The following is a 25,634-nucleotide window of genomic DNA, read 5'->3' on the forward strand; positions in this document are numbered from 1 at the left end:
GTACACGGGAGGATTCATCCTTCTCCTCGCAAGTCCCAGCGGACGGTGCCTAGGAAGGACAACATGGAGCACAGAGTCAAACAACCCACAGGTACGTAACTACAGCTTGCACAGTACACGATTCTCAATGCATTGAATGGCTTGTATGAGTGGGAATGCAAGGCCTAGGCCTGTGTGACGCAGTAGAAATAAGCCATGTGGGCCCTTGAAATGGCGGCTGCCTGACCTGAGAAGTGTGACAGTGGGATGTGAGGTCAATGCGCTGGCGTGACACACCGTGGCGGTAGGCGGTCAAAGACTGCGGCGCAAAGCCGCATTGGTTAACATCGAACCCTATGGGTTTCACGAGCCAATGACTAGCTGCGCCGCCGGTCGCGGAACGCACCGCGGCGGTACGCGCCGCCGCGGGCGTGACCGCCATTTTCTATCTGATTAATCACTCGAGACCTGATCATCCACAGGAGAGGACCTATACTGCAAGTGCTGCTGTGACCTCGGTCTGGGAGATACAATGGCTGCTGCGACTGGGGAAAGGGCCCCTGCCTTCACTACAGAAGAGTTGGAGAAACTTGTGGATGGGGTCCTGCCCCAGTATGCGCGACTCTACGGTCCTCCAGACCAACAGGTAAGTACACAGTGTGCACGTTGAATGGGCTATGCCTGGGTTGTGTATGGTGGATGTAAGATGGTGGGGTGGGGGGGGACAATGACGAGTGCAAGGCACGACAGATGAGAGCATGTGCCACATGGCAAGGTTGGGGAGGGGGGGCCAATCGCATCTATCATGCGGAAAATTGATGATATTTCAATTTCCACCCTGTACATGTCAAATAGGTCAGCGCCCATCAGAAGATCGACATTTGGCGTGCCATCGCCAAGGAAGTCCGGAACCTGGGGGTCTACAACAGACGGGGCACCCACTGCCGCAAGAGGTGGGAGGACATCCGCCGCGGGACCAGGAAGACCGCCGAGTCACTGCTGGGGATGGCATCCCAACCTAGGAGGGGTGCCAGTCGTACCTTGACCCCCCTGATGTCCCGGATCCTGGCGGTGGCCTACCCCGATTTGGATGGGCGCGTGACGACATCACAGCAGACACAAGGGGGTGAGTACCAGCACATTCAGCTATCTTTACGCGCAGTGGAGGTGCCTGGGTGGGGGAGGAGGGCTGTGGGTGACATTAGGCCAGGGCGCTTTCTGTATTGTATTCCTCTCCTTTAGCCATGTCCCTGTGCCCCCGCCCCCCACCTCTGTACGGTGCCAGGTACAACTAGCCATGGTCCTGCATCACCCATGAGCGCGTTTGTTGTCCCTAGACCTGTTGGCCCAGTCACAAGTACTCAGTAGTGTATCCCGATTGCGCGGCTTAGTGCATGAGGCTCCTGTGTCTGTCCTCTCCGCCAACAGTGTTGACAATGCATGTACTCAACCTTTTATTATGTCTCCCCCCACCCTTTTCTTTATCTTCTTGTGCATGTGTGCTTCAGCATCATCAGGCGGAGGAGACTTGGCACCGGAGCACGAGGGAGCTACGACTCACAAGGCCCCGGTGGGCCATGGCACAGACACCGAGGCCACCAGTGATACGGAGGGCGAGGGGAGCTTCACAACGGGGAGCCGTGGTGTAACCAGCGACACCGACACGTCCTCGGAAGGGAGCTCCCTAGCGGTGGTGGCAACATCCGTGCCCCCCGCCTCTACAGGTACAGCCGCCACCCAGCGCACCAGCTCCGCCCTCCCAGCAGCCCCTCAGCCTACGCTCCGTGCCCGCTCGCCCAAGAAGGCGGGCATCTCCTTCGCCCCAGGCACCTCAGCCCCTGCCCCTGTTACCCCTGCTGCCCTCAGTGAGGAGGTCATTGACCTCCTGAGGACCATCATTGTTGGGCAGACAACCCTTTTGAATGCCATCCAGGGGGTAGAAAGGGAGGTGCATCGTAGCAATGCATACCTGGAGGGCATTCATTCGGGTCAGTCTGCCCATCAACGATCGTTCAATTCTCTGGCCTCAGCACTGACGGCAGCCATTGTCCCTGTTTCCAGCCTCCCTCTTCTAACTGCCTCCACCCTGTCTCTGTCTCCTGTTCCTCTGCCTATCCCATCCACACCATCAGACCAGCCTGCACACACCTCAACACCCAAGGGCAGCTCATCCAGACATAAGCTCCACAGATCACACAAACATTCACCCAAGCAACACCCAGATGCAGACATGCCAACAGGTCTGACTCCCTGGATTTACAGGACAAACACCACTGAAGAGGGCCCCGCCGTCCAGAAAGGCACCGCCGTCCAGGAAGGCGCCGCTGAAGAGGGCCCCGCCGTCCAGAAAGGCGCCGCTGAAGAGGGCCCCGCCGTCCAGAAAGGCGCCGCTGAAGAGGGCCCCGCCGTCCAGAAAGGCGCCGCTGAAGAGGGCCCCGCCGTCCAGAAAGGCGCCGCTGAAGAGGGCCCCGCCGTGCAGGAAGGCGCCGCTGAAGAGGGCCCCGCCGTGCAGGAAGGCGCCGCTGAAGAGGGCCCCGCCGTGCAGGAAGGCGCCGCTGAAGAGGGCCCCGCCGTGCAGGAAGGCGCCGCTGAAGAGGGCCCCGCCGTGCAGGAAGGCGCCGCTGAAGAGGGCCCCGCCGTGCAGGAAGGCACCGCTGAAGAGGGCCCCGCCGTGCAGGAAGGCACCGCTGAAGAGGGCCCCGCCGTGCAGGAAGGCACCGCTGAAGAGGGCCCCGCCGTGCAGGAAGGCACCGCTGAAGAGGGCCCCGCCGTGCAGGAAGGCACCGCTGAAGAGGGCCCCGCCGTGCAGGAAGGCACCGCTGAAGAGGGCCCCGCCGTGCAGGAAGGCACCGCTGAAGAGGGCCCCGCCGTGCAGGAAGGCACCGCTGAAGAGGGCCCCGCCGTGCAGGAAGGCACCGCTGAAGAGGGCCCCGCCGTGCAGGAAGGCACCGGTGAAGAGGGCCCCGCCGTGCAGGAAGGCACCGCTGAAGAGGGCCCCGCCGTGCAGGAAGGCACCGCTGAAGAGGGCCCCGCCGTGCAGGAAGGCACCGGTGAAGAGGGCCCCGCCGTGCAGGAAGGCACCGCTGAAGAGGGCCCCGCCGTGCAGGAAGGCACCGCTGAAGAGGGCCCCGCCGTGCAGGAAGGCACCGCTGAAGAGGGCCCCGCCGTGCAGGAAGGCACCGCTGAAGAGGGCCCCGCCGTGCAGGAAGGCACCGCTGAAGAGGGCCCGCCGTGCAGGAAGGCACCGCTGAAGAGGGCCCCGCCGTGCAGGAAGGCACCGCTGAAGAGGGCCCCGCCAAGACAGGCCCCGCTCCGCTGGGCCCTTCCTGTCAAGCACCGCTCCGCTGGGCCCCGCCGTCTCAAGCACTGCTCCGCTGGGCCCTTCATCTCAGGCACCGCTCCGCTGGGCCCTTCATCTCAGGCACCGCTCCGCTGGGCCCTTCATCTCAGGCACCGCTCCGCTGGGCCCCGCCGTCTCAAGCACCGCTCCGCTGGGCCCTTCCTGTCAGGCACCGCTCCGCTGGGCCCTTCCTGTCAAGCACCGCTCCGCTGGGCCCTTCATCTCAGGCACCGCTCTGCTGGGCCCCGCCGTCTCAAGCACCGCTCCGCTGGGCCCTTCCTGTCAGGCACCGCTCCGCTGGGCCCTTCCTGTCAGGCACCGCTCCGCTGGGCCCCGCCGTCTCAAGCACCGCTCCGCTGGGCCCTTCATCTCAGGCACCGCTCCGCTGGGCCCTTCATCTCAGGCACCGCTCCGCTGGGCCCTTCCTGTCAAGCACCGCTCCGCTGGGCCCCGCCGTCTCAAGCACCGCTCCGCTGGGCCCTTCCTGTCAGGCACCGCTCCGCTGGGCCCTTCCTGTCAGGCACCGCTCCGCTGGGCCCTTCCTGTCAGGCACCGCTCCGCTGGGCCCTTCCTGTCAGGCACCGCTCCGCTGGGCCCTTCCTGTCAGGCACCGCTCCGCTGGGCCCCGCCGTCTCAAGCACCGATCCGCTGGGCCCTTCATCTCAGGCACCGCTCCGCTGGGCCCTTCCTGTCAAGCACCGCTCCGCTGGGCCCTTCATCTCAGGCACCGCTCCGCTGGGCCCCGCCGTCTCAAGCACCGCTCCGCTGGGCCCTTCCTGTCAAGCACCGCTCCGCTGGGCCCCGCCGTCTCAAGCACCGCTCCGCTGGGCCCTTCCTGTCAAGCACCGCTCCGCTGGGCCCTTCATCTCAGGCACCGCTCAGCTGGGCCCCGCCGTCTCAAGCACCGCTCCGCTGGGCCCTTCATCTCAGGCACCGCTCCGCTGGGCCCTTCATCTCAGGCACCGCTCCGCTGGGCCCCGCCATCTCAAGCACCGCTGGGCCAATGACTGTGCCGGCTCTGTGTCGTGCTAATGTTCACGCTGCACTCGGCCCACCCTGCCTCCTCCATTGCCTGTGGAGACTGTTATCCACTTGATGGACTGTGACTTTGCACTCCCCAGGATATGACAGTGGGCAAGCCACCCACTGTTGAGACTTGAGAGACTGTGGCTTTGCACTCCCCAGGATTGGACAGTGGGCATGGTGGCCCCTTCTTGGATCTGGCGTCGTGGGCTCATGTGGCTGTGGTGCCCCCCTTCCCTTCCCCCTGAGGTGCCTGTAGTTTTGTCATCTGATGCCCCTGCAGTGTTCTCTCCAACGGACTCAGGGCTCCTGTGTGGGCTTTGCCCAAGTGTTGATACACTTCGGCCCACGGACATTTGCAATTTCTGTGACTGTGCGGGACTTTCTGCCTCTATTTCTCGGTCATGCAATGTTTACATTTGAAATCTTTTCCATCATTTACCTATTTTGCCATGTCTTCGATGAACCTATTTTGTACATAAATGTTGTTTCTCACTTGAATCATATCTTTTCGTTATTCCGGGGGGTTTGGGTGGGGTCACTTTGACTTGGTGCTCTGCATTGGTGTGTAGATAGTTGGGGGTGGGTGTGATGCATATGTGTGTGCCCGTAACCCTTCCTCCTCCCCCCCTCCCCTGTGTCGTAGGTGCGGTACTCACCGTTGTCATCTGCGCCGGAGTTCGTACTCGTGGTAGATGAGCAGGTAGACGAGAGCGGGTAGGATGTGTAATTCGGGCTCCATGCTGTCCTCCGTCCTCGTGGAGTGTATAGAGGTGAGCGTTTTCCCGTTCGTAGTCTGTTTCTGCCGTGTTTTTATCGGCGGGGCTCCCGCCCCGGATGAGATGGCGGATTGGTGAGTTGTGATAGGGTGGGCGGTACATTGTCTGCCGCCTGCCTGTTGGCGGTGACCGCCGCGCTGTTTGTCTGTCCCGCCGTGGCGGTCGGAGTGGTAAAGTGGTGGGCTCTGTTGGCGGTTCCCGCCAGGGTCAGAATTAAATTTTTTTAACCGCCAGCCTGTTGGCGGGTTGGCCGCCGCTTTATCACCGACCGCCAGGGTCAGAATGACCCCCTAAGTGTGAAGGTAAACTTTTAACCGAGGCCTCCCGCAGCCTGTAGCCGAGCAGGGCTCCATCGCGGTCGGCCTTAAAGAACGAGTTACTTACCTTCGGTAACGACTTTTCTGGTGTATTCATTAGCTACCTGTGGATTCCTCACCTAATGAATACTCCCATGGCGCCAGCATTCGACGGAAATCTTCTTACTAGTCTCTGCACGTCGACGAGGACGTCACTCTAGCCCACGCGACGCCGTCTGACGTCATACAGGCAATAAGAGGTCCTCGACGACGTGCGGACGTCAGTACCAATCATTTTTTACGTGCATGAGAACAACCAGGCAATGCAATGAAAGAGCAAGGCAACATCCCATTACATTGTAAAAATACACAACATTGCATGAATAACTGTAAATCTTTTATATATATATATATATATATATAACTCTCTCTTTTTTAAAATATATATACACATCAAGTATATACACAAAGATATATACATATATACATATATAAATATAATATATATACAACATCTATTGCACCCTCAAAGGCCAAGAGGAGCGTACTCAAGGATTACTTGGTAAGACCAGAAAGGCAACGGGGAGGCGGGTGGGACCGTGAGGAATCCACCAGAAAAGTCGTTACCGAAGGTAAGTAACTCGTTCTTCTGATGGATACAACTACCTGTGGATTCCTCACCTAATAAATAGAGTCCCAAAGCAGTACCACGCCTGGCGGTGGGTGCCTAAATGGTCAAACCAAGAAATCCTGCAGCACTGACCGTGCAAAATGGCCGTCCCTTCTAACCTCAGAATCCAAACAGTAATGTTTTGCAAAAGTGTGAAGGGACGACCAAGTTGCGGCCTTGCAGATGTCGACCACAGGAACACCTCTGGCCAAGGCCGAAGTGGCCGACTTAGCTCTGGTGGAATGAGCTCTAATGCCCTCAGGAGGATCCTTCTTTGCCAAAGAGTAACAGATTTTAATGCAAAGAACAACCCACCTGGATAGTGTTCTCTTGTGGACTGCCTTTCCTCTCCTCTTGCCCACGTATCCAATAAACAGCTGATCCTCCAGCCTGAAATCCTTTGTTCTATCAATAAAGAAGCTCAACGCTCTCTTTGGGTCCAGACGGTGCAGTCTTTCTTCCTCTTTGGAAGGATGAGGCGGAGGATAGAACGTGGACAAAGTAATTGCCTGCGCCAAATGGAAGGGTGAAACAACCTTCGGGAGGAAAGCAGCCTTGGTCCTCAACACCACCTTATCCCCATAAAAAGTTGTATAAGGGGGCTTTACTGATAAGGCTTGCAACTCACTCACTCTCCTTGCTGATGTTATAGCTATCAGGAAGACTGTTTTTAAAACCAAATACCTTAAGGGGCAAGAATGCATAGGTTCAAAAGGGGACCCCATAAGGAAAGTCAGGACCAAGGACAAATCCCATTGCGGCATAATGAATGGCTTTGGAGGATATTTATTTAGAAGACCTTTCAAGAATCTAATAACAATAGGGGATTTAAATAAAGATGGTTGGTCTGGAAGACATATGAAGGCTGACAAGGCCGATAAATAACCCTTAATGGTAGCCACTGCACAACCTTTCTGCGCTAGAGACAGAGCAAAAGACAACACGTCCGATAGATGAGCATGCAAAGGATCAATCTGCCTCTCTCCACACCACGCAACAAATTTAGACCATCTATTAGCGTAGATAGATTTAGTGGAGTGTCGCCTGGCCGCTAATATAACATCCACTACCTCCGGTGGGAGAGAGAAGGAACTCAGGTTGCCCCGTTCAATCTCCAGGCATGTAGGTGCAGACTCTGGAGGTTGGGGTGTAGAACCTGCCCCTGCGACTGCGAGAGGAGGTCTGCCCTGAAAGGGAGACGGAGCGGAGGGCACATTGAGAGTTGGAGAAGGTCGGAGTACCATACTCTCCTTGGCCAATCCGGAGCTATTAGGATGACTAGAGCCCGGTCCTGGCGAATCTTCCTCAATACTCGAGGAATCAAGGGTATGGGAGGAAACGCGTAAAGCAACTGGCCGCACCAGGTTATTTGAAACGCGTCCCCCAACGCTCCCTGCATCGGATACTGGAGGCTGCAGAATAACGGACAATGCGCGTTCTCTCGAGTGGCAAACAGATCTACCTGAGGAAACCCCCACCTCTGGAAGATTAAACGGACTTGATCTGGATGGAGACGCCACTCGTGGTCTGCCGAGAAATGGCGACTGAGACTGTCCGCACGCACGCACGTTCAAGACTCCGGCCAGATGGTTTGCTATCAAGCAAATCTGATGGTCCTTTGCCCAGGACCATAGTCGAAGAGCTTCTCTGCAGAGAAGGTACGACCCCACTCCTCCCTGCTTGTTTATGTACCACATCGTGGTAGTATTGTCCGTTAGGACCTGTACCGACTGACCACGAAGGGAAGGGAGGAAGGCCTTGAGAGCCAGACGTACAGCCCGTAACTCTAACAGATTGATGTGAAACATCTGTTCCTCTGGAGACCAAAGACCTTTGATCTCCAGATCCCCCAGATGAGCTCCCCACCCTAGAGTGGAAGCATCCGTTATGACTGTGGCCACTGGTGGCGACTGCTGGAACGGCTTTCCTTGTGAAAGATTGTTGCTTGCAATCCACCACTTCAAATCCACAGCAGCATCTCTGGAGATCTTGACAGTACCCTCTAGATCCCCTTTGTGCTGAGACCACTGCCTTCGGAGGCACCACTAAAGAGCCCTCATGTGCCAGCGAGAATGCGTGACCAACAGAATGCAGGAGGCAAACAGACCGAGCAGACGAAGGACCTTGAGGACTGGAACTACCGCTCCATTTCGAAACATTGGAACCAAATCCTGAATATCTTGAATCCGCTGAGGCAGAGGAAAGGCCCGACCCAATGTTGTATCCAGTACTGCCCCTATGAACAGGAGGCGCTGAGAGGGCTCTAGGTGAGATTTGTGCTCGTTCACCGAAAAACCCAGGTCGAACAACAACTGGGTTGTTGACTGCAGATGATGCGACACAAGCTCTGGGGACTTGGCTTTGATCAACCAGTCGTCCAAGTAAGGGAATACTGCTATCCCCTTCCTTCTGAGTTCTGCCGCAACCACCGACATCACCATCGTGAAGACTCCAGGTGCTGAAGTAAGACCAAACGGAAGGACCGCAAACTGATAGTGCTGCGATCCCACCACAAACCGGAGATACTTCCTGTGTGACTTGAGTATCGGGATATGAAAGTAAGCATCCTGCAAGTCGACAGACACCATCCAGTCTTCCTTGTTCAACGCCAAAAGCACCTGTGGTAAGGTCAGCATCTTGAACTTTTCCTGCTTGAGGAACCAATTCAAGATCCTCAGGTCCAGAATTGGTCTCAAACGACCATCCTTCTTGGGAATCAGGAAATACCTTGAGTAACATCCTCGACCCCTTTCCTGCTCTGGGACCAACTCCACCGCGCCCTTTGAAAGGAGGACTTGTACCTCCTGTTCTAGCAACAGGAGATGTTCTTCTGAACAATAAGAAGGGCGGGCGGGATGAGGGGCGGGAACTCCCGAAAGGGAAGGGTGTAGCCTTTTCCCACAATACTGAGAACCCACGTGTCCGTTGTAACAGTCTTCCATTTCGTGAGAAAATGCTGTAATCTTCCCCCTACAGGAGAGGAGTGAGTGGGAAATGGCGGAAGCCAAAGGCTGCTTCCCCTGCTGCACCCCGCCAGAGGATGAGGAAGAGGCAGAGTGCTGCTGAGAGGCTCCTCTGGTGCGGACCCTACCTCTCCCCCTAAAAGATCTATAGGGATGGGAAGAGGCAGGTTGCTGATATCTTCCCCGAAAGGAAGAGGAGGAAGAGCCACGCCCAAATCCACGAAACCTCCTGAAAAATCTGGAAGAGGCCGTGGCAGAAGGAGCTTGGAGCCCTAACGACTTAGCCGTGGCCCTGCTTTCCTTAAAACGTTCCAAGGCCGAATCAGCCTTGGCCCCAAACAGTTTGTCCCCATCAAACGGGAGATCCAACAATGTGGACTGTACATCCGCAGAAAAGCCCGAGTTACGGAGCCAGGCCTGTCTCCTTGCCACCACAGTTGTGCCCATTGCTCTGGCTACCGAGTCGGTGGTATCCAGTCCCGTCTGGATAATCTGGGTCGCAGCAGCCTGGGCATTTGAAGCAAGATCCAAAAGACCCTGGGGAAGCTCTGTAAACGATGAGGAAATGTCATCCATCAGAGCATGAATATACCTCCCCAGGATACAGGTTGCATTAGTGGCTTTTAACGCCAGACTGCAGGACGAAAAAATCTTCTTGGACTGCGCCTCTAGTTTCTTAGAATCTCTGTCCCCAGGCACCGTCGGGAAAGAACCAGGCGCTGACTTGGATGAACAGGAGGCCTGCACCACCAAGCTCTCCGGCGTAGGGTGCCTAGATAGAAAACCAGGGTCAGTCGGAGCCGCCCGATACCTCCTGGCCACGGCTCTGTGAACTGCTGGGGAAGATGCCGGCCTCTTCCACACCTCTAACACCGGATCCAGCAGAGCGTCATTAAATGGCAAAAGAGGCTCCGCCGCAGCTGAGGCCGGATGTAACACCTCTGTTAAAAGGTTTTGTTTAGCCTCCACCACCGGCAAAGGCAGGTCCAAAAAACTAGCTGCCTTCCGTACCACTGCATGAAAGGAAGCAGCCTCCTCAGTATATTCTCCCGGGGACGAAAGATCCCACTCAGGGGAAGTGTCCAGCCCACTGGCCGACTCCAGACCACGCAGCCCATCACCCGAGTCCTCTAGCTCTCCTTCCTCCAGGGCTCGTTGGTACTCCTGCTCCTCTAATACACGGAGAGCACGTCTCCTCGAATGAAGTCGTTGTTCAATACGCGGAGTCGACAATGCCTCAGCCGAAGTCGAAGATCGGCGCCGATCTTCAGAAGCCACCGACGCCGCGTCCGGCGCCACAGGTAACTTCGGCGCCGACGAAAGAGCAGCTGAAGCAGATGGACCCACCGGAGTCACAGGCCGAAATCCCGACGTCGACGGGATGGAAATCCCCGGGGCCAATCCTTCTGAAGCCACCGGAGCGGCCACCGGCGCCGACACTGGCGCCGAGCCCACGTTCCCAAAAGGGAGAAAGGGCATAAATGGTGCCGGCCGAAGAGGTGCAGGATCACCCAAAGAAAAGGCCAAAGGCCCAGCCGGAGCACCCCCTGGAGCCATCTGTTGGAAGAAGGCATACATTGCATTCAAGAATGCGGAACTATCGGCTCCAGGGGTGGGAAAAGCCGGATACTGAGGTGCCTGTCTCGGAGGCGACCCCGATGCCGGCCTCGACGTCTGCGCCGGAGAAAACACCTGAGGCTCCAATACCTCAATCACCGACGCCTGTCCAGGTGAAGTTGGAGACGCCGGAGAGGGCAACGGCCTCGAAGGATGCGGCGTAACCGTGGGACTAATCTCCCATGTCCTTCGGCGCCGATCCGAAGACCTGGAACGAGTCTCCTTCGAATGACGCCGAGATTCTCTACGGCGCCGGGAGTCTCGATGACGCCGATGTCTTGGAGAAGAAGACTTCTTGTGATGCTTCTCCTTCGATTTTGCCATAAACAGCTTCGCCTCACGTTCTTTGAGGGCCTTCGGATTCATGTGCTGGCATGAATCACAAGTCGAGACGTCGTGGTCGGAGCTCAAACACCAAAGGCAATCGGAATGAGGATCCGTGACCGACATCTTGCCTCCACACTCACGACAAGGCTTGAATCCAGACTTTCTCTGCGACATTATTACCACAGCGAAAGACTACGCAGCAAAAATACACTGCAACCACAAAAGTAACAGTTGCTCCCTCGAAGATAACCGTTTCGAATGCACGGAAAAAAGGGAACTGACGTCCGCACGTCGTCGAGGACCTCTTATTGCCTGTATGACGTCAGACGGCGTCGCGTGGGCTAGAGTGACGTCCTCGTCGACGTGCAGAGACTAGTAAGAAGATTCCGTCGAATGCTGGCGCCATGGGAGTATTCATTAGGTGAGGAATCTACAGGTAGTTGTATCCATCAGAACTTTGACTTTGCCCCGGTCGAGGTGCAACCAGATGACCCGATTGGCGCTTTTTGTTTCTAGGTGCTAAAAAATAAAAAATAAAACTTTAACAATTCATATCTCCGGTTCCCCTTATCTGATTTTATTCGTTTTGGTGTCATTTTAAAGATAAAAATATAATCTATTTTTATAAATTGGTTTTGGATTTTTTTAAACTGTTTCCTGTGTTTTATTTAATTACTGTTTTGTGATATTTGAATGCTTTACACTCTGTCTCCTAAGGTAAGCCTTGACGCTCGTTGCCAAGCTACCAAGGGTTGAGCTGGGTTTAATTTACTGAGACCTAACTGGACCTAAGTGGAGGTTAGTGGCCTATTGCTAAGTGTAGGTACTTACCTGCCCTTACCAATAACCCATTTTCCAACAATTCTAAACTTGCAAAAATAAACAAACAAAAAAAAAAAAAAAAGGTTCTAATTTCTGCCAAAGAGCTATTACCAGGGAAGCATTCTATTTTGACATCAGTAAATTCTTACTGGGGGGAGAACAACAAATTTATGACTTTGGTGTTCTTGCTCTCTGTGATCATAGGGCTGGCCAACACTGCAGAGATGCAACTGAGGCCAGAGTAAAGAGGCTCCTTATATCGTAAGCCAAAAGAGAATGTGAGCTTAGGTCTATTTTTCTTGCACTGTTTATCTGTTTTTTTTTTCACTGGAATAAATAAGAAAAAAGTCTATTGACAAATACATTCATACATTTATGCCTATTTCCACCAAGATCATTTTGCAAATTCCTTTTCCATCATTGCAACTGAGGTAGCAGAAGTTTTCCGGCCTTAACCATACCCCACTCGCACCTCCCCACAGAAAGGCTTTTCTCACAGTCTTAAAGCTTAGCCTCAAGCAAGTGTTTCTGTAAAATTGTCAAAAGAATCATTTGTCTCAGTCTCTGTTCTACTTTTATTTGGAATGTGTTCTTGTCACCTTCTAACACCATGAAATATTCACAAGTGTGCAAGCACAATACAAAAAATCTAATAACTGTCTTGCACTTGTTAAACTACCAGCCAAGACTACATTGTAGCGACCAAAGCTCCATATGGGAATTTTTGATTAACACATCTTTGCAATGGCATATGGGGGTGTGTAGTGCACTTCTTCTACTTGTGTGATCCCTTAAACCCTTGCAGAGTGATACACCCTTTATAGAACTGCCAGACTGAAAGTGGCTGTTGTCGTGTTTGGAAAGGATTAAACGGTCTCTGGATATTTAAACTGTCACTCTGTCTCTACCAGAAACAGAGTTATCGAAGGTACGCAACTTGTTCTTCTGTTAGACTACTGCTGCAGATTCCTCACCTTTGGACGGCATGGCTACCAAAGTAGTAACTAACTGGAGGTCAAAGCAGAAAGTCCTGTAGAACTCGGCAGGCAAACTGCCCAGACAATTGAGCTTTGTGAAAGTACGGAGAGACGCCTGGCTAATGTCTAAGACAGAGACCCCAGTGCCAACTTAGTGGTAGCAGCTTTGGCCCTGGTAGAATGAAAAAGCAGTCCTTCTGGAAGGTGCTTTTTAGCCACTGCTTAGCAGGTCTTAATGCAGAGCATGATACAACGGGTGAATATTTTGTACTCCACAACTCAAGCAAAGTCCACAAAAAGCTGATTGTACACCCAGTGTTCTTTTGTACGATCTATGTAAAAGCTCAGTGGTTTCCTGGGGGTTCAAGCGATGGTGTCTCTTCTCCTCCTTAGAGGGGTGAGGCAGAGCATACAACACTGGCAAGAAGATGTTTTGACTGACATGGAATGACATCACTACATCCGGCAGAAAAGATGCCTGAGTTTGCAGAACCAGTATGTCTAGGAAGAAGGTGGTGCACGGCAGACAGACAGAGCTTGAAACTCACCCACACACCGCATGGATGTTAATGCAATGAGCAACACTGTCTTGAGATGAGAAGCTGAGATGGAGTGCACATTCGAAAGGTGAGGACCAAGGCAAGGTCTCACTGTGGCATGATCAAAAGAGGGAGGAAGTAACTGTTTTAACCTTTTCATAAATGTCACAACAGGAGAGTTTGAACAAAGAGGGCTGTAGGCAGTTGGCTCTGTAAATACTATTGCTAAGTAAGAAATAGTGTGCACAGAGTCCAACGGTTCCCCTTAGAGGTAGATAGTTACAAAAAGAGATAATTCTAATGCTCTATTTTGTGGTAGTGTGGTCGAGCAGTAGGTTTATCAGAGGGTAGTGTTAAGCATTTGTTGTACATACACAGGCAATAAATGAGGAACACACACTCAAAGACTTACTCCAGGCCAATAGGTTTTTATATAGAAAAATATATTTTCTTAGTTTATTTTAAGAACCACAGGTTCAGGATTTACAAGTAATACTTCAAATGAAAAAGGTAGTTCACTCAGGTATTCTAGGAACTTTGAATAAGCACAATAGCATGTACAGTTTGGACAAAAATGGCAATAAGCTATTTTAAAAGTGGACACAGTGCAAAAATCAACAGTTCCTGGGGGAGGTAAGTATTTGTTAAGTTCACAGGTAAGTAAAACACTTACAGGGTTCAAAGTTGGGTCCAAGGTAGCCCACTGTTGGGGGTTCAAGGCAACCCCAAAGTTACCACACCAGCAGCTCAGGGCCGGTCAGGTGCAGAGGTCAAAGAGGTGCCCAAAACACACAGGCTTCAATGGAGAACAGGGGTGCCCCGGTTCCAGTCTGCCAGAAGGTAAGTACCCGCGTCCTCGGAGGGCAGACCAGGGGGGTTTTGTAGGGCACCAGCAGGGACACAAGCAGGTACAGAAAGTACACCCTCAGCGGCGCAGGGGCGGCTGGGTGCAGAGTGCAAACAGGCGTTGGGTTTTGTATTGAAAGCAAAGGGGAGACCCGGGGGTCTCTTCAGCAATGCAGGCAGGTACAGGGGGGGGGGCTCCTCGGGGTAGCCACCACCTGGGCTAGGCAGAGGGTCGCCTGGGGGTTGCTCCTGCACTGGAGTTCGGTTCCTTAAGGTCCTGGGGGCTGCGGGTGCAGTGCTGGTTCCAGGCGTCGGCTCCCTTGTTACAGGCAATCGCGGTCAGGGGGAGCCTCTGGATTTCCTCTGCAGGCGTCTCTGTGGAGGGTCAGGGGGGGTCAACTCTGGCTACTCACGGGCTCGCAGTCGCTGTGGAGTCCTCCCTGTAGTGTTGGTTTTCCGCAGGTCGAGCTGGAGGTGTCGGGCGCAGAGTAGAAAGTCTCACGCTTCCGGCGGGAAACGTGAAGTCCTTAAAGTTGCTTTTTTGTCGCAAGAAGTTGCAGGAGTTTGAACAGAGCCGCTCTTCACAGGAGCTTCTTGGTCCTTTGGGTGCAGGGCAGTCCTCTGAGGCTTCAGAGGTCGCTGGTCCCTGTTGGATGCGTTGCTGTTGCAGTTTTCATCGAAGTGGGGAGACAGGCTGGTGGGGCTGGGGTCAAATCAGTTGTCGTCTCTGTCTTCACTGCAGGGATTCAGGTCAGCAGTCCTCCTTCTTTGTTAGGTTGCAGGAATCTAGTTTCCTAGGTTCTGGGGGCCCCTAAATACTGAATTTAGGGGGGGTGTTTAGGTCTGGGAGGGCAGTAGCCAATGGCTACTGTCCTTGAGGGTGGCTACACCCTCTTTGTGCCTCCTCCCTGAGGGGAGGGGGGCACATCCCTAATCCTATTGGGGGAATCCGCCATCCACAAGATGGAGGATTTCTAAAAGTAAGAGTCACCTCAGCTCAGGGCACCTTAGGGGCTGTCCTAACTGGTGGGTGGACTCCTCCTTGTTTTTCTAATTATCTCCTCCAGCCTTGCCGCCAAAAGTGGGGGCAGTGGCCGGAGGGGCGGGCATCTCCACTAGCTGGGATGCCCTGGGGCGCTGTAACAAAAGGGGTGAGCCTTTGAGGCTCACCGCCAGGTGTTACAGTTCCTGCAGGGGGAGGTGAGAAGCACCTCCACCCAGTACAGGCTTTGTTCCTGGCCACAGAGTGACAAAGGCACTCTCCCCATGTGGCCAGCAACATGTCTGTTGTGTGGCAGGCTGGCAAAAACTAGTCAGTCTACACTGGAAGTCGGGTATGTTTTCAGGGGGCATCTCTAAGATGCCCTCTGGGTGTATTTTACAATGAATTTGACACTGGCATCAGTGTGCATTTATTGCGCTGAGAAGTTTGATACCAAACTTCCCAATATTCAGTGTAGCCATTATGGAACTGTGGAGTTCGTGTTTGACAGACTCCCAGACCATATACTCTTATGGCTACCCTGCACTTACAATGTCTAAGGTTTTGCTTAGACACTGTAGGGGCATAGTGTGTTATGCACTTATGCCCTCATCTGTGGTATAGTGCACCCTGCCTTAGGGCTGTAAGGCCTGCTAGAGGGGCGACTTACCTATGCCACAGGCAGTGTGAGGTTGGCATGGCACACTGAGGGTCATTTTCTCCCCACCAGCACACACAAGCTCTGAAGCAGTGTGCCTGTGCTGACTGAGGGGCTCCAGGTTGGCATAAGACATGCTGCAGCCCTTAGAGACCTTCCCTGGCATCAGGACCCTTGGTATCAGGGGTACCAGTTACAAGGGACTTACCTGGGTGCCAGGGTTGTGCCAATTGTGGAGACAAAGGTACAGTTTAGGGAAAGAACACTGGTGCTGGGGCCTGGTTAGCAGGGTCCCAGCACACTTTGAAGTCATAAATTAGCATCAGCAAAGGCAAAAAGTCAGGGGGTAACCATGCCAAGGAGGCATTTCCTTACAAGGGCTGATCTGGCAACTGCAAAAAAGCTTAAAGTTACACTTTAACTGTGCCCAGATCAAGGCTTTGCCACGCTAGGGACAAAACAAACAATATAACATCTGATAACTTGGCCTGAAGAGGTCAATATGCGGAGTATTGCACCAGGCCACAAATTTGTCCCAACAACAGGTATATACAGTATTTGTCGAGGGATACCTGGCTGCCAAAATGACATCAACCACTTCTGGAGGAAAATCAAAGGTGTTCAGCTGCTGCTGTGCAATCTCTATGCATGACAGTGAAGATTCAGAAGGCCGGGGTGTAGTACCCTGCATTGTTGCTGCAGCATCCAGAGGACACAAGCTAAAGCCCAGAAGTTCTGGATCCCATAATCTCCGTGCCAATCTGGGGCAGTTAGGATGACTTGGGACCAGTTATTTCTGATCTTAATCAGTAATCGGGGCAGAAGTGGTATCAGTGGGAAGGCATTCAGGAGCCTCGAGTTCCACTCAAAGAGGAACACGTTTCTGAGCGAGAGACACCTTGAAACCCCCCCGACGATCAGAAGAGCTGACATTGCGCATTCTCATTGGTGACAAACAGATCAAGCCAAGGTTCTTCCCATTTGCAGAACAGACCCTGTGCACCTCCAGGTGCCATTCGTGATCCACTGGGCGCTGATGGCTGAGCTTGTTCGCCCTGGTAGTCAATGATCCTTCAATGTGGTTCACCATCAAGAAAATTCCTTGGTGGAGTAGACAATTTCAGAGGTGCGAGGACTCCTGACACAGGGTCCTTGACTCTACCCTGCCATGTTTCTTGCATTACCACATGGCAGTGGTGTTGTCATTGAGCACCTATACCAGCCTACCATTGATGGATGTAAGGAAGGCTAACAATGCCAAATGGATGGACCTCTGCTTAAGAAAACTGATGTGGAGCAGTGCTCTGCCAGAAACCAGAGGTTCTTATCTCTACCTCTCCTAGGTGGCCAACCCAAACCAGAAGAGATGCATCGATCACCACTATGAGTTCTGGGTGGGGAAAGGGGAAGACACTTCTGCTGATTCAGTCGCAGTCCAGCAATCTGCAGTCTCTCTTCAAATCTGAATGAAGTTGGAGTGATCTCCCTTGATACTGGTCCCACTGAAACTTCAGATCCCACTGCACAGCCGGCATATGCCACCTGGAGTGCTCGATCAGTAGGATGCCATCAGTCTTGCCAGCCTCAGAGTCAACCTCACTGAAATCCAGGACTAAAGCTAAAAGATTGGGATTATAACCCTAATGTCTTGGGTCTTTCTTTCCATGGAAGGGAAACGTCTGAGAAAGAGCCAGGAATGACTTCTGCACATTATTAGTGAACCCCTAAGATGATAGGAGGTTTGCTGTAGTCTGGAGGTGGTTGATGACTGACTGGGGTGAGCCCGCCTTCAACAGCTGAATTTACTGAAGTAGGTGAAAACTGGCACCCCTGACCTTCAAAGGTGTGCTGCCACCACAGTCCTCACTTTAGTGAACATCTGAAGGGCACTGGTGAGACCAAAGAGTACAGAAATGTTAAAATGCTTCAGTCCCACCACAAACTTCAAGTAATGCCAATGGAGCAGCAGGATGGGTATATGGAAATAGGTGTCAGCGATATAAAGCTACCATCTAGTCTCCAGGGTCTAAAGTAGACAAGACCTGTGACAATTGTATCTTCCAGAGGAAGGCGCTGAATAGGGTGCAGGTCTAAAACAGGACAAAGGCCTCTGCACTTCTTTGGCTCCAGAAAATATCACAAAAAACCACCAGGACCTACTTCTGGCACAATCACCTTCTGAAAAGCCCCTTTGTTCTGTCTGATGTTATGGCCTGCCAACCCATCAAGAATTTTCATAACTTGCTTCCCACCAGGTGGCCATGCTCCACCTAAGGGCAAGCTAAAGAGGTTTCCCAAGTGGGGCTGCTGGGGCTTTAGTGGACTGGGAGGCCCATGAACCTTGGCTGCAGAGGTAGTAGGCACTACAACCGCAACACTGCTGGTCATCATTTTGGGGTTGTATTTGCTGGTGCTATAGGGTACCACTGCTGAAACCACGAAAAGAGCAGTAGGGTTGACACCATTAGGGCACATTAGGCCAAGGAACATGCGAGTACCATTGAATGGCATGTTAATGAGGGACGACTGGACATCGCCTGAAAAAACAGTGGACCACAGCCAGATATGGCGGCAAATGGCAGCACTTGTGCCAATGGCCCACCTGATGGAATTGGTGGTTTCCAAGCCACAATGAATGGTAAACTTTGCAACATGCCGGCTCTTCTGAATGATCTGGGCATGGGCAGGTCAGCGATCTTGGGGAACACCTGGGAGGACTTGAGTCATAGAGTTCCAAAGGTTGTGGAATAGCACCCAAACAGGTAGTTAGCATTTATTGACCTGGGGGCTAAGCTGGTGAATGAAAATGGTCGTTTTGACTCTCTGGGGTTATCAGGCACATGCTGGGATTTGTCTTACTTGAGAAGCTTGACCACCACACTTTTAGGTGAAGGGTGCTGAGAGAAAAACGTGTGAGCACCCAGTGCAGGACAATGGCATTGCAGTTTGGTGGCTGACAGTACGCCTGAGCAAGATTTGGTCCATGACCCCAATAAGGTGTCTGCTAAAGGATTTGTTAAATGGCACGAGGAGTTAAGAAGATGTTTGCCCCGAAAGGAGAACTTTATTTAGCACTTTAGTATTTACCTCCAAGGTGGGGAGGGGTAAAAGGCAGCCTGTTTCAGGGGAGTTATCGAGACCACTAGCCTCCAGCAAGATATCATACCAATTATTGACTTGATAGGGCTGAGCAAACTCATTGCCCACATCATAATCATTGTGAGAGTCCATGCCAAAAAGTGAATTCAAGGTATGTTGTCTTTCCTATGGGGTTGGCAGAGCAATCAGAAGAACTGTAGACCGAGGTTGGATCCGCACTGCCTCAGACTCGGAGAGGAACATGGGAAGCTCCTCATCAGGTGTCAATGGATTAGGTAGCGGGTGTGGACCGTGGTGCTGAAGGTGCAAATGGTGAACCCAGGGGGTGGGGGTGTCAGGTTAGGAGGAGGGGGCTGGGGTACCTTAGGAGGAGGTCTTCTCAGCTTTTTGGGTTCCTAAAGGTGTGCCAGAGAGACTCAATAGGGATCCAAAGAGCTAGAACATGGCTGTGAAGAACTCACAAATCTACTGCAGAGTGGCAGATGGTAGCAGAACTTTAGTTGTGACGGAACAAGATGCAGGATCGGCACTGAAGTCGGTCAACATATGGAACAAGATATAGATCCATGGCGCCGCCCCAGCACCTGTCCCGATAAATGAGAGTTGTGAGAATGGCACAAATCTCACTATGATTTCTTTTGTTTCTTATTAGACCTACTGGATGATTTGGATCGTGACAAAGACTTGCCTTATGAGCAGCTCTGTTGACTTCTGGAGAAGAAACGTAACTGGGACTTAATTTTGGACTTGGATATTGACTTAAAATGGTCCCGGCGAGGAATCTTCTTATGCTTGGTTGTATAAGGTTTGGCCTTGCGGTCCTAGGTAACCTTTAGGTTATCGATGCACAATCACTGCAGGCCTTGGAGTCGTGGCTCGATCCCAAGCACCACGGGCACACCCAATGGGAATCTGTCACAGACATTTTTTTGCGACAGTCATTACAGGGCTTTAAACCTTGTTTTAGGGGGGAGACATCCCCTCCGCACCGTTTGAAATCTGAATAATAATACAGAGGTAAAGGGTCTCTTAGAGTTGAAAGAAAGCTCTAGCTTGGTGAAAGGAGGAGTGCAAAAACAGGAACTAATATCAGCAAGTTGGAGTGACACCTATACAGCCTCCACACATCATCTCCAGTGTGGAACAGTGTTCGTGCGAAGCAGCACAGCACCACCTGCCAGCAAGCATAGGTACTGCTGATCCAGTGTGATGCCAGGGGAATATTCAGATGAGGAATCCACGGCTAGAATTCTCTATTTTCCTGTCCTGACAGACGGACCAAATTCTGACAGACCCATGGATAGTACAGTCTTTTTCTGGACAAAATACTCTTCCAAGTGCACAAGTGCATCAATTACAGACACTGTCATGGGCAAGTCAACTTTCCTTAATATTCTCAAAGATATTCTTTCAACATTGTACTTTATTTCTACTTTGCAAGTGTTCTTTCACCAGAAACTTAAGGACTGGTTCACAAGCGGGATGGTGCTGATCATAACTATGCCAGGGCAAAATTTGAATTACATCAGCATGACTTTGGGTATTTTGCATTTTAACTGTTACACAAAATTCCCAAAATGACACCACTTCACATAAGTATGCCCAATTCCCTATAAAGATTTATATCAAAATAATATGTACAGAAAACAGAATGTGAGTGATTGATTATGGTGCTTTGTTTAAATGCACAATTGTGCCCAAAACTGACGCAAAGACGCATTTTGTGCTCAAGCATAGTGCAAACTCTTATGCCTTTCTCATAGAAATGCGTAAATGCACGTGATTTTCTGAAATTTTGTGCAATTACGCGAAAGCAAAATACTCAAATTTTGCACTTCACTAGTCATTACTCTGTGCCCTTGCAAGAAGGTCCAAATACATTTCTCAATTTTCTTTTTGAGTAATAAGTAAACAGTGGCTTTCAAGGAAAATGGGAGCTTTAATTCAATCACAAACAGAAAACTACACACAAGGGGTTTACATATGCAGAAGAAAAGCATATGTAGCATGTTGATGACATTTCCTGTAGTGCAAGTAAATCAGATAACACAGTAGTGTCTTGAAGCACAGAACAAGGAACATAACTCACTTCGGAACCAGTACCGAACTAGAAATTTAAACAGGGCTTGCGAGTTGGGAACAGGAACCAATGCTTACCTGCATGCTTGGAGAAGAGGCCGTGCAGGAGGAAAGATCTGTGTGAGGGTTGTGTAGCAAGGGATGGCAACTGCATTGTAGAAACCAATCTATAAGAAGACATACACTGTAAGTTTAAGGCAGAAGGGTTATGCAGCAAAAATAAAACAAACGCAAATCTCACTTTTATGGTATTTTGATGTTTGATTGTAAAGTTTCTGCATCATTTAGACCTCACCACCAAAAAAAAACAATGAGCCCCACATCACAACGTCCTCAGTAAACATAGAATTTAAAAGGAAAACATGCTGATAAATCAAGTATTAAATATCTGTGCAGATGATGAGATCCTCGAAGAAGTACAGAGGTGTAGATAGTCACAATAAACATGCACACAAAATAAATGAACTAAGCCCATGAAATAAACTTCAACCAAGTTACTCCAGTCAGGACCCATTAAGCCTTAAGCCACTAATGTCCTCATTCCAAGTTGAATACACATTAGGAATGCATAAAAATAGTCTAGATCACTGACAGTCGTTCCAGGTAGCGTTACAACCCATCGCTTTGCACTCCCTGTGTCACACTAGACAGAGGCCCACCTTATCCAAATAAGTAGTGAGCATGCGCCTCATGGGAATAGTCTATCCTGAACTGCCAGGCAAGGAACCACCCAGAAAAAAAACACAAGTACCCCTGGATGGGTTTCGGCCTTAATGGGTCTCATCAATGAGGTATAGCTTGGATTCTGTTGGACAGTGAGCAAGGGAAACATGTCTGGGCACACCCATGGTCACATAGGGTGTTACATGAACACACAGAGGAATTCCCTGGTGGAATAAATCTTTTGTACAATATTTTGTTTGCAAAATGGCAGTAAAACATATCTGCTAATCTTGGTGCGTGCAATAAATAGCAAGTCAATGATAGATTACATCAAATCTGAGGCATACTTCTATGTACAATAAATATTAAGTACACATTACTAATAAATTACACAAGGATATAGATCATTCAAAAAAGTACAAGAGCACATGATCAAAACAAATACATCTATAAGTCGCACTTTCCCGTGGATCCACTCAGACCAATACTTGAAAGTCCAAAAAAAGTGATCTGAGGTGCAATGGGAATCATCCAATATTACGGTCCATCTTATAGTACTAAAGAGATTACTTTGAGACCAAGGATTTGCATCTCCTTATAACTAGATAATTGTTGTGATTGCTGCATCAATGTTTCTGTCCCCAACCATCTGAACAGTACATGGGACCATCCTCAGGACGAAGTGTTGAGTTTATATAAAAGTGTAAATCCTTGTCAGATAATAAAACCTACAATGAAATGGTTACAATAAACACATAGTCTAATGAACCATGCAAATGTAAGAGATAAAGAAGTACTTCAGCAAAGATACCAAGATGTGGAACAAAAAAGTGCTAAGTGCAGAACAAGACCTAATCAGTGAAGGAAAGCAGTGAACCAACCAGTGAAAAAAATCCACCAAGAAAAGATCAAAACCCAGTGATCAACCAATAGCTCAATGTTACAGACAGAAAACAAACATATCTCCATATTACTCACAATAAATTTCAAAATGAGAATGCTAAGTCTAAGGCAAGTCACTGCACTCCAACAGTATGACTCACAAAGATGAATTGTTTGCCAGTCATTTAGTATTGAGTAGCAACCAAAAAGCCTAGATGTCAAACCCGAAGTCATTAAACATACATGGTAAAATTGCAAGAGCAATAAGAAACACAATACTGGTAAAAAGACACTTACCAGAATCCAAGTAGATCCGAATACAAATCCTCTGTATCATCAGAAGAACGTGAGTGAGTGGTGCGGGCATCACACAGCTCATTTATAAATGCTGTGTGTGCAAGCAAAACGGCCTAAATAAACATGTGCCGGTTGCACTCCATATTGAGCAAAACGTGCTCTGTTCTTCGCAGCCATAGTGGAACAGAAACAATTGGAAATGGAAGTAATCAGCATGCAACAAAAGGGAATAGAAAGGGCATCAATGTGGCACACGATTTAAACAGCAAGGATGTGACAACACAAGAAACGGCGTCAGCACGGCAACAAGTTAAATATAACGTGTTGAATATAAAATATTGTGTATCGTGGCCATCTTGCAACAGGGTGATTCACCAATGGTCCATGCCCTCAAAGTAATCTCTTCTGTATTATAAGGTGGACTATAATATTGGGTAAGCCTCCGGCACATTGGATCACCATTTTGGAACTTTCAAGTATTGATCTGAGTGGGACCACAGGAAAGTGCGACTTGTAGATATGTTTGTATTGACCATGTGCTCTTGACTTTTTTTTGTGTAATCTATATCCTTATGCAATTTATTAATAAATTGTATCTATTATTGACTTTCTATTTATTGCATGAACTAAGATTAGCCGATATTGTTTACTGCTATTTCGCAAACAAAATATTGTACAAAACAGTTTTTTTTCCTTCAGGGGCGTCCACATGATGTAATGCCCTAAGAAAAACAAACTGAAATGTAGCCTACGGTAGTTACCAGTGGTTGAGTTTAAATCATTCCAGACCGAAATGATCTAGGATTGCTTGTTCCTGTTCATAGGGGACCTGGCCTGGCAGTTGATGCTGGACTGTGACTGTTGTTATTGGAGTAAGACCAAGATTGATTTAATGTGGCTGCTTCCAGTCCTAGGTGGTGTGATGGCCAAAAGAACGATGGACTGGAATGCACATTGAGTGCATGGAATGCACACCAGTGGTCGAGACTGATTAAAGTATTCAAGTAATCATCTTGTTTATTTCAGACAGGTATACCCCTACATATCTAGTAATAATTACAGATCCCATTCACTACTTCTATGTTTACTCAAGATTTTAAAAGACAAACTTGCTAATCAAGTTTTAACTTCATTTTTCGAGTCCAGCAATTTTCTAATGCAAAATCAGATTTTAAAGCCTTTTATAGCATGGTGTTAGCCCTCCTGATAACTGTAGGCATGCTTCACTGGACAGAACACCCACATGCTGATGTGCAGCCCCGATTTTCTTAGAGCTATCTGCCAACTCCCACACTGTCTCACGTGGTCCTGCCTTCCACACTATATTCTACGTAGGGAGGATGTCAGAGAATTGACCTTAAATTGGTTCTCATACTATGTTTGACTAAACAGAAACAAATAGTGAAAAAGTATCCTCTTTTTCTGAAGAAAACCAGGGAAACGGAGTACAGCAGGGCTCTTCCTTTAGCCATACACCTTTTTTAATCTATGTGACTATTGGCTTTGCTGATACCCTCTTTGGCTACATCTTCATGACATATCCAGATAACATTTAATTTATCTGGACTGACTATGGAATCTAAACAAGAACATTTCAGATGTTTTCACTCAACAGTGGATAAGTGGGTACATAATAATGTCCTAGACTTAACTCTGACAAGAGCAAGATTTTTGTGACTGGACAATTCAAAATAGCACGGACCTCTAGTTTGCAGCTAGATGCGCTGGGACCACCTCCAACTCCCAGTAGAACGGTAAAGAATCTTGGTCATTAACAATCTGCTTTTGCTTAACTCCTATGTAATCAAAGTTGTATTAACCTGTTTCTTTCTACTAAAAATGTTTTTTTAAAAATCTACTTTGCTTCAGCTATAAGTTTGGAAGAAATACTTTCATGCACTAATTGAGAAGTTACTTAGCTTCGGTAACACCTTATCGGACAAGTTACTTATCTTCGGTAACATCTTATCTGGTAGAGACAATATCTAGTTGCCGATTCCTTATCTTGGGATTTTCCCAGGTGTCAGCCTGGATCTGAAGATTTTTCTTGAGCAGTACCCCTGCATGCCGATCGGTGGCATCGATCAGCCCTGTGTCCATTGAAGGCATCGACCATGCCAGAAATGCCATTGCGGGTCCTGTATAGGTGCCTCCCCGGCGCCCTTACGTCAGCTTCTTTTCACAACTTTCCACGCCAGGAGAACAGAGCCATGGAAAATACTGACCACTGTTGTGTCAAAACTAGGGCCCAGAAAGGGGGGCCCCTGTCCTAGAAATCACGTCGCAGAGGGGGAAGGATGGGTGGGTTGGTAAGGAATCTGCCAACTACAAGTTCTCTCTACCAGATAAGGTGTTACCGAAGGTAATTGACTAGTCCATCAGATAGAGACATCTAATTGCAGATTCCTTACCTTAGAATAGATATCCAAGGAATACCATTCCCAGAGGTGGGACTGAGAACTAGGATCACACCAGGAAGTCCGTCAGAACCAAATGGGCAAAATGACTGTCCCTACGGCCCAGGCAGTAGTGTTTGATAAATGTGTACAGAGATGTCCATGTTGTCGACTGACAGATGTCCAGGACTGGAACTCCGCATGCTAACACATTAGCTATGGTGTACAAGTTACTTACCTTTGGTAACAATATATCTGGTAGACACATATTCTAGTTGCAGATTCCTTACTTTAGGATTTTCCCCCAGGCGTCAGACTGGATCTGGAGATTTTTTCTTTGAGCAATACGTTTGCGTGTCAGTAGATGGCGTCGGTCGACTATGCAGGAGTCGTAGTCACC

At 50.1% G+C, this 25,634-nt stretch overlaps 1 protein-coding gene across 2 annotated transcripts in view; it reads right to left on the bottom strand.

Moving 5' to 3' along the window:
- The window catches only part of PDE10A (phosphodiesterase 10A), a 1,332,617-nt gene that overhangs the window by 66,827 nt on the left and 1,240,156 nt on the right, over nucleotides 1-25,634 (bottom strand). For both annotated transcript variants that reach the window (XM_069235310.1, XM_069235309.1), the window contains exon 21: nucleotides 21,075-21,163. In XM_069235310.1, the coding sequence (XP_069091411.1) occupies nucleotides 21,075-21,163 (89 nt within the window). The remainder of the gene's footprint in view (nucleotides 1-21,074; nucleotides 21,164-25,634) is intronic.

This window comes from Pleurodeles waltl, chromosome 5 (assembly GCF_031143425.1).
Source record: "Pleurodeles waltl isolate 20211129_DDA chromosome 5, aPleWal1.hap1.20221129, whole genome shotgun sequence".
In the NCBI taxonomy this organism is placed as follows: Eukaryota; Metazoa; Chordata; class Amphibia; order Caudata; family Salamandridae; genus Pleurodeles; species Pleurodeles waltl.